The sequence below is a fragment of the Scomber scombrus genome, chromosome 10 (assembly GCF_963691925.1).
Source record: "Scomber scombrus chromosome 10, fScoSco1.1, whole genome shotgun sequence".
NCBI lineage: Eukaryota > Metazoa > Chordata > Actinopteri > Scombriformes > Scombridae > Scomber > Scomber scombrus.
The window spans coordinates 2,065,001-2,075,019 of NC_084979.1; the positions used below are offsets into that span (position 1 = coordinate 2,065,001).

Genomic DNA, 10,019 nt, shown 5'->3' on the forward strand with positions numbered 1-10,019 from the left:
TCTTCTTTCCTCTCTTGTCTGTGTGTCAGAATCTGAACAGCACAGTGTCTCAGGACTGGTGTCTGGCCCTGAACAGGCTCATCCGTCTGAAGGAGGAGGAGATCCAGAACGCCAACAAGTGTCGCCTGCGTCTGTCTGTCCCAGGAAAACCTGACAGGTGAGCGTCAGGACGGTGATTCTAGACAATGAGTTTCAGCTGCAGAGTACTGGGTTACTGGGTTAAGCAGACACACACATGTAACATCGTGTTGACATGGTTTCATATCTACTTTACATTTGGCTCCCAGGTCTGGTCGTCCAGTGAGCGTCATGGTGGTCTTCAACACTCCCAGCCCCATCAGTAAGATCTCCTGGGTGAACCGGCTTCACCTCGCCAAGATTGCTCTGAGTAAGTCCAGCACAGTACACTTACCAAAACCAGGCTTGTTTTAGTATGTATGGTGGAAACCAGCAGCAGCATCTGATCTGCTTCAACCTGCATGTAAAATAATGTTGTGCTGAATGTGCAGTGGAGTTGTGAGGAGATGTACTTTTAGGCCTTGTGGTTGAGAGGATGGATGGATGGATGGATGGATGGATGGATGGATGAATAGATAGATGAATGATGGATAGTTGGATAGATCCATCCTATAAAGCACTGACATTGTACTACTACTACTACATGATTCAATGTCCTACTGACTGGATATCATGGTCACTGTTCTTTAATAATCCAATTTATGGGAGCCATGTTTGTTTATGTCCTTTGACCAATTACACAGATTCTGTGGCCCAGGGGCCCCCTGACCATCTGGGTCACTGGGCCTGTACTCATAGGCCTGTTCAGTAATACTTATATTAATCTGTGAAACAATTAAAAACCACTCCACTGAATTTGATTGCTGGAGACCTTGAGAGTAGTTTTAAGCATGGCCGGATCTACCATACAGGCAATCTGGGCAAGTGTCCAGGGGCCCCTGAGCAGAAAGGGACCCTAAATGATGGGAGAAAAAATGTGTAAACTTGTTTTTCGTCAGGCTGTACAGAAATATGACACAAAGCTTGACCCATTCTTTTGAAATTGATACTTACGGTCACTGTCAGAAACCTAGTATAAAACATATAGTATAATATGGGGGCTGTGGCTCAGGAGGTAGAGCGGTCATCCTCCAATTGGAAGATTGGTGGTTCGATTCCCAGCTCCTGATGAGCAGGTTGGCACCCTGTGTGGTAGCTCCTGTCATCAGTGTATGAATGTGTGTGAATGGGTGAATGAGTTGTAGTGTAAGTGCTTTGAGTGGTTGTAAAGACTAGAAAGGTGCTATATAAGTACAGCCCATTTACCATATATATAAAGATTTGCAAGGTTTCCACCTGCAGCGTTATCTAATCAGATAAAAGTTGTTTTGGACATGAGCTTCAGTGCCCAGCGGCCCCTGGGGGTCCTAATGCAGCCTTGGTTTTAAGGTAGAAAACAGAAGACTGTTGGGAAAACCAATATCATTCCAGCAGTTACTGGATCTCTAATGTTTAAAGTAAAAAACACATCACTACTTAAATGAATTGTTGAGGATATGATTATAATGTTGAATATAGCACACTCCTCAGCCTGTGATTGGATGAGACTCTAATGATCTGTGTATGATTTTACTGCACAGGGGAGGAAAACACTCCAGGGTGGGAATATGCTGAAGAAGATGAAAAGACCAAATCTCCATTCAGTTGTCCACTGTTGACTGGCAGACTTCCTGTTTTCTCCTCCAAAACACACACACTGAAGGTAAGAACAGCTGCTAGTCACTGATACTAACATTTAGAAAGGACACAATACATAGGGCTGAGTTTAGCAGGGACTGACAAAAGAAATAGCGTTTGCAGATTTGCAGATTTGCAGATCACTAAGCAGCCACACATTCTAGTGTAGGCTATCATTCTGAGCTGAACACATCTGTGAAGAACTGATATTTGCATCAGACTGAGGCTAAAAGGCAGAGGAGGCTGCAGCATTTATGCAGAAAACAAACCATGAAAAGCATTAAAAGGTGATGAAACAGAAACCATCACAAATGTTGAAAATCTGTTTTCAGCACGGGAACATATCATTACATTTTGGCAGAGCCGTGGTCTCTGCTTTTAGATCTATTCCAGAAGCTGTGCCCATGTTAAATATAGTAATGCCTGAGGAGATATGAAAGACAGAAATAACCAATAAACCGACAAATAAATAACATGCTGAAATACTAATGATAAATGAATGAATGAAAAGGAATACATAAGATAATATGAATAAATATAGAAATAAATGAGTAGCTATGATGAGTAGAGAAATATAGAAATGAAGGCTAGAATAAATGCAGTGTTCAATAACAAGAATTTCATTAACAAATTTCCCTTTTTTGAAAGAAAAATAATTCGAAAAACAAAACAACCAAATGATCAAGTGATCAAGTGATCAAGGGGGCCCTCCACAGAAAGCTGCAGGATATTCAGTTTTCCTCTATAAAGATGTGACAACATGCTTCTCTGTCTGTCAGGAACTATTTAGTTCCTTTTATGATGTGTGAAAGAGGACATCTGGTTTTGAGAGCATATTTTATGCCTCCAGTGTTGGGGAGTAACTAGTTACATGTAATAGTGTTATGTAATATAATTACAAAATAATCTGTTCCAGCTACTGAGGAAAAATGACAGTTACTGATGAAAATGTTGGGTTGCATCTGAAGTCACACCTTTAAGATTTTCCTCATTGTGTAATATTTAACATGTAACTGAATACATATATTGCTGTTTTTATTTATTTGAAATCAATATATTTTTATATTTAGTAAATAAATCAATACGTGGGTTTATTTGGAACACACATGGACTTAAATGGTGTCACAGTACCAATTAAGCTCATGTCAGACTTTTGACTTTTCTCACCAAATATCTTTATTTTATATTCCAAAATCTACATGAACTAATGAATACATTTTAAATGAGAGATAAATCTTCTTTATAAGAAATGATCTCTCTTATAAATCATGTCAGTATCCATGAAAAACAGCTGAACTTAGATTTTGGTGCTTAATGGGAACACTTACCCTAACAGCTGGAAACATTGGTTAGAAAATTAGAAAAGTCATCAAAAAGTCATCAAATGTAATAAGTTACATTACTATGATGAAGTCATTGAAATAGTTACATTACTTATTACATTTTAAATAGAGTAATTAGTAATCTGTAATCTATTACATTTTCAAAGTAACCTTCACAACTCTGCATGTGGGAAAGTATTGCCAGCATTTGCTCTGTCCAGGAGTCCTGCAGTAAATGAAACGTGTCCCTCTCTCTCTCTGTTAGCTGGAGGCAGCTCTTCACAGTCCATCTCAGTCCAGCCTGCTTGGTTTCTGCACTGCCAGTACGTGCTTACCACAGGGTTACCTCTGGGTGAGTTCACCGACCTAAACTGTAGATAAATGTGGTAAATGTATATTTTATGTGATACAGGACTGTAACTTTTTTCAAAACATCAAGTTTAAATGAAGTAGAACAAATAGTCACATTGTCCAAATGAATAAAATAAAAGCAACCCATGTAACCTTATCTTAAACTACATTGTAAAATGATTGTGTTGTGTTCATTCGTGATTTGCATTTTTTAAAAGGGAGCACAGGGTTTTTTCACTATTTTCCTGCTTTTTGTGTTAACTAAGAACAGCTATTTTACTGATCGGTAAGTGGTGAACTGTACAACATGGCCTATTGCACTAACAGAAGGATACAAAGCAAGTGAAGAAAAAGTGCAAACCAACAAAATACATATATGTTTTTTTTTATTTTTTAAATAGAAAATAAAGAGCTATTACCAAGTAACACAACACATTTGACAAAACAAGGGGGACAAGAAACACAAATGCAAAGTTTAGTATATGTGTGTGTGTGTATGTGTTTTAGCGTGGGTCTGTGTAGGATGTGGGGGTGGGGGGCACAAGGTGCAACAGTGGACAGACTTAAAAAAAACAGCAACCCTAAACTGTTTCAGAGACTGGATTTCTTGTGAGCAATCTTATGACCCTGAGGAAGGGGTTTGCTCATCCTGGTCCAATCTCCAATGTCTATCCTGCTGGTTTCTTTTTTAAATGTGATACATAAACTGTTTCACAGACTGGTTTTCTGATGGGCAACCATTAGACCCCGAGGAAGTGGTTTGCCCATCCTGGTCCAATCTTTTTTTTCTTGCACAAGAAGGAAGCAAGAAAACAGACTGTGAATTTTGAATTTGAAGTAACATTTTTTTTTAAATTGTGGATTGAATATTTAATATTTTGCTGATTAACATCCACTAATTATAAAATGTTATATAACAGATAAAATGGATTTCAGTAATATAAGTGACCTTTCAGTACCATACACTATATACAGTATGTACTAAGATGTCAGAAATACAGCAGGAAGAGAGGCCAGGAAATAAATCAGTAACAATATACTTGGAGCCAGTGTGAAGAGAGTAAAACAGGAGTGATGTCTCTTGGTTCTGGTTCAGGAGTTTATACAGTGTGAAATCGATCAAGTAGATCAGGGAGGTACATCTGTGTGTCATCAGCATAACGATGAATAGAGACACAATGTTTATGAATGATGTGCCTTAGGGGAAGCTAGTATAGAGAAAATATTGGTCCCAAAATTGACCAATGAGGCGCATTATACCTAATATAACAAATTGAAGCAACGTAGTGATATACAAATACCAACAAAAAACATTTTAACATGTATTTCCTGTACTAAAAGTAGCAGAACAATTAAAACAGTAACACAGAATTAGAACTTGGAAACTTTTGTTTGTTTCTCTCTTTAAACCTATTGTAAAATTTCACTGAGATTGTCACATTTTACCACAAAGAAAGGTTTCTATCAGAATAAAAGATACAATCACACACAGCTTTACCTGCCTGCTGTTTGAATCCATGGTGATCAGGTTGCAGGTGGAGGAGGCAGCTCCAACCACGGCCACGTAGAGATCTTCTCCCTGAACCGAGCCATCCCTCGCCCGGTGAAGAGTGTCCCGCTGAGGGCTCCGGTCCTGTGTGTGGAGTACGTGACGGAGCCATGTCACATCACAGAGGAGAAGGAAGCTGAGAGAGCCCACAGTGCAGCCAAGACAGGAAACATCATCTGTGTTGGTCTGCAGGATGGCAGGTCAGTCATTTCTACCCACTCATCACCTCAATCTGTAGACATGAACTCATACAGGACACAGGTACAGTGACCTTTAGAGGATTTGAACTTTGGACTGATCCATGCTAGCTGTTTCATCTTTTCTTCCCAGCATCCATGTGTACAGCACCGTGGACACATCTGTTCAGTGTCTGCTGATCTTGGCGATAGACAGCTGTCCAGTTCTCTGCATCAAACATTCACTGTCCTTCCTCTTTGCTGGACTGGCCAACGGTAAAGTAGCGGTGTACCACACAAAGACTGGAGGTGAGTGCTCACTAAGGGACACTCAGACACTGTGCTGGTTTTTAGAGTTGTGAACGGATGGTAAACCATGTGCTGTGTCTCCTTTCAGAGAGACTGTGGGACATGAACTCATGTAGGCTGGTGTCTCTGGGTTCTGATCCGGTCTTCAGTCTATTGACTCTTGAAGACACTGTATGGGCCAGCTGTGCAAACCAAGTCACAGTCATCCAAGGATCCAGCCTCCTCAGCCAGGTACAAGATGTCTATTTTGTGATAAAGTCGCTGTGATGTTCATGAAATTGTGAGATCATTGCTCTCATTATTGTGGACATCATAAATATTTTAATAAATAATTCTCTGATAGCCACGCTGGGATTAACCTGCTCTGTTGATGAATTCTGTTTGGTTCATGTAGACATTTTTAGGTCTTTTACTTTCAAAGAACAAACCCGTCTTCCACATATAATAATAATTCATTAGTTGTTATAAATAATTTAATGACTTAATCAAAAGATCCTGTGTAATGCACCATGTTGGTTTGGAATCACATTAACATAGCCAGAAACTCATTGCTGCTGGCTGACAGCACACCACTGCTGCCCCAGTTTTCACAGAGGCTGAAAATGTGTTTAGCTTCACTAAAATGAATTCATTTTTCAAGTCTTATATTTCATATTCCAGTCCCTGTGTATATGTCCTTTCATCACTTTGAATGTGGGTAAACAACTTGTACACTGTCTATACTACATTTCCCCTTCTGCTGCTATAGAATAGAATAGAATAGAATAGAATAGAATAGAATAGAATAGAATAGAATAGAATAGAATAAAGCTTTACTGTTCACCAAGGTGGAAATTCGTCCTTGGCTCACTAAACACGATACAACATAAAAGGTCTAATTCCATATTAAAAAAACAGTTCATATGTGTAGCTTGGATATTCTCAGATACTCTGCTGTATTCAGGATGCTGACAGCACTTGGAATGAAAGATTTCTTAAAAACATTTTTAGTAGCCAGAGGGATTCAATAGCGTCTTCCAGTGCTCTAAGACTCAAACTGGCCGTATAAAGGATGGAAACTGTCCTTTAACATGCCTCTCGCTTCCCTCCTGGTCCTTTCAGTGAAGAGTGATGACGAGGCCTTTTGAGATTAGCCAACAATTTTGCTGGCCATTGACATGATCCTGGACAGTTCTATCATTGATGAAATATATTCTCACTTTACCATAGCTAGAAGTCATAAACTGTCTGTTGTAATTCAGTCACAGTGCTGTCACTCTGATGACTCTCATGTTGGGCATCAGGTGTACATGAGAGATGTATGTGCTTCACTGAGTCCTCAGTTTGACTGACAGATGAGTGTGTGTCTGGAGCCGACAGCAGCCAGAGGCACCGCAGCTCCTCATCCTCTTCCTCCACACTGATGACTGTAGCTCAGTCTCTGTAAGGAAGGCTGGAAAATGTAATTGAATTGAGGAATTTGTTGATTTATTCAGTCACTGGTGAACATGTGAATGTTTTAACTCGTGCTCTAATAAAGCATGTGACCTCTGTACTGCTCTAAGGCTTTGTGAAACTGAAATATGAATTTGCCCTTAAACAGAAAATGTGCTCAGTGGATGAATTTCATAAAAAAGAATAAAAACCACCCCAAGACTGAGGCGGTGAGAATTTACATTGTAGTATGTGCAACAAACAGTGTTAGACTTTCACCGATTATAGTATTTGCATATGTAGTAGGTTAATATTTGCCTTTTTTTTTTTTTAGTCCATTGTGCTATTTCAAGCACAATGGATATGATTGGATTCAAATCCAATTCAACAGTAATCTGACAAAAGACTGCACACAACAAAAGCACAGCTGCATTCAATTACACGGAGCAATGCATTCTTGTATTTAAAATAATTCCATCCCCTGAACATTTGACTATTTGTTAAATCCAAACACTTGAGGAGCATTGTGAGGAAACACTCTTCCCACCCCATCAGTGTGAAGGTCTGGGGGGTTAGGGAGAGATTTATTATATTTGATGCTGAGCTACTGCTGACAGATTACCCACACACTGACTATCTGTGCCTCTCTCTCTCTGAACTGTAGAGCTTTGAAGCCCACTCTGATCCAGACTGCAAGGTCAGCCATATGGTTCATTCAGGTGGGGGGGTTTGGATGGCTTTCACCCAGGGGTCCTCCATTCACCTGTTTCACACGGAGACCTTGGAACCGCTGCAGGAAGTCAACATCTCCACCCGCACCGCCCATCTGACACCAGGCAAGGTCTAACAGCATGTTAACACCCAGCAGAGTGTAGAGTCTTTTATTAAAGTCAAAGTCATTGTCAAAGACATGCTCAGTCAGATAGTGTAAGAACGCCTCCAGTTACCATCATAAACACGCAAGGTAATCATATAATTAAGTAAATGGTAAATGGACTGTACTTATAAAGCACTTTTCTAGTCTTTATGACCACTCAAAGTGCTTTTACACTGCATGACACATTCACCCATTCACACACTTTCATACACTGATGACAGGAGCTACCACACAGGGTGCCAACCTGCTCATCAGGAGGAGACTAACCATTAATACACATTCATACACCATTGGTGCAGTCATCGGGAGCAACTTTGAATTCTTGCCCAAGGACACATTGACATGTGGACTGGAGGAGCTGGGAATCAAAACCCCTCTATCTCCTGAACTTCAGCCACCCCAATATTCAGTCATGATTCCTGACCACAGTCAGTGAGTGAGGAAGATTTAGATTTCTAAGATTCAACAGATATCCTGAGCTGCTCAGCGGTGTAAATTTCCAGGAATTTTACATGGACTATGTGGCTTCTGTATCAGGTTTATACCACTGCAAGACATGGACTGTATTAGCTTGCGAGAGCAGTAATGATGGTCATTGTTAATGATTAAACGTCTGTATGTATTCCAGGTCAGGTTTGTGTCTCCAGCTTGCTGATCTGCCAGGGTCTGCTGTGGGTGGGGACCAGCCAGGGCATCATCTTCACCTTCCCTGTACCCACCCTGGAGGGTATCCCCAAGATCACAGGTCAGACTTTGTTTAACTTAAGAATGTGAAAATAATGTGAATTGAAGTCTTATAAATATAGCTCTGGATGTTCTACTGCTTGATGTTAAAACCTTCTGCTAGTGAGAAGAGTCAATTTAATCATTGTTTAGCATTTATGATGAAACCTAAATGCATAAATCAAGCTATAATATGAGTTTCAAAGACACACCTCATTTTAGACCTGCTAGTTGATCTGATATAGTCATAAAAGTAATGTATTTAGAACTTGATCAGTTGCTAAAAAATGAGAGAGGCACACAACTATACTATATATTATCCTGTTGATCTTGGTATAATGGCACACATTAGTTGCTTTGTCTGGTGTTGCTATGTGAGACAACATGCAGTCATTTAGAACTTTTCTTCACTCAGGTAAAGGGATGACGTCTCTGAATGCTCACTGTGGTCCAGTTGACTTCCTGGTGTCAACTTCCTGCACTCTGGCCTCTGATGTGCTAAGACGGGACTCCATATTCAACGGAGGCGAGGAGGGCACTAACGGAGAAGAACGAAGTGGGACGGGAGGAGATGGACAAGCACAGAGAATAAAGCTGGTCAACTCCTCCCATGGCTCAGAGGCTTTTTTACCGAAGGAGGAGAAGCCCAAGCGTCTCCTGCTGCAGTACCGCCTCCGCTCCACCTGCCAGCTGCCCGGGAAGCTGCTGACAGCCCAGTCGGACCAGGGCAACCCAAGAACCGCCGCCACTGATTCTCTAGAGCACAGCCCAGAGGACGGCTCCATCTATGAAGTGAACGAGGACCCTGATGTGTGGGTGAGGGGGCGGCCTGTGGAGGTGGGGAAGGAGGCGGATGCCAGGCGCAGCAAAGTCACCTCAACAGCTATCTTCTCCGGAGGCAGAGGACATCGCAGGATAGGACAGACAGCCTCAGAAGATACCAGTTCAGACCCCAGTGAAAACACACTGCTAGTGTGGCAGGTGCCTTTAACTCTCAGCCAATGAGAGGTGAGCATGTTGCCGGACTGGCTCAACAATCAGTTTCTTCAGTTATTGTGGTGAACTCTGACACCAGCTGACTTCAAATAAACTTAACATCACATCTGAACTCAAAGGAGGCAAGGACATGTTACACAACTGTTTCAGAATTCTGGGACATGTAGTATAAAACCCCATATATCATATTTGCATTTGAATTTTCTTCACATGTAAATTATTGTAATTACTTTATCTCAGTAGATGAAGCTAGACTTAAGTGTCCTGATGTCTGTCAACTTGTATGTCATACTTTGTTTGTATATATTGTACATTTCCCCCCACTGTTGTCTGTGTAAATTACCTTAAACAGCAGTGATTTATATAGAGTAAAACATTACATTTAAAAGTTGAGTGGTACATCCGGAATAAAAAAAACAGGTGCTGGATCAAAAATAATCTAAATCTGTAAACCAATGCAGGTATTATTTAATTTAATGGGATATCAAGAGTGACGTTTCGAGCCTCTTGCTCTTCTTCAGACTATACCTGCACTGGGAGCTCAAGTGTGCAGACTTATTTGATGCATT

At 40.6% G+C, this 10,019-nt stretch overlaps 1 protein-coding gene across 1 annotated transcript in view; it reads left to right on the forward strand.

Annotated features, from left to right (window-relative positions):
• Positions 1-9,459, forward strand: part of arhgef10lb (Rho guanine nucleotide exchange factor (GEF) 10-like b) — a 24,639-nt gene extending 15,180 nt beyond the window's left edge. The window contains 10 exon segments of the mRNA XM_062427034.1: positions 30-157; positions 288-388; positions 1,638-1,759; positions 3,322-3,408; positions 4,936-5,156; positions 5,287-5,441; positions 5,530-5,672; positions 7,519-7,695; positions 8,365-8,476; positions 8,870-9,459. Coding sequence (XP_062283018.1) covers positions 30-157; positions 288-388; positions 1,638-1,759; positions 3,322-3,408; positions 4,936-5,156; positions 5,287-5,441; positions 5,530-5,672; positions 7,519-7,695; positions 8,365-8,476; positions 8,870-9,459 — 1,836 coding nt within the window.
• The last annotated feature ends 560 nt before the right edge of the window (positions 9,460-10,019 follow it).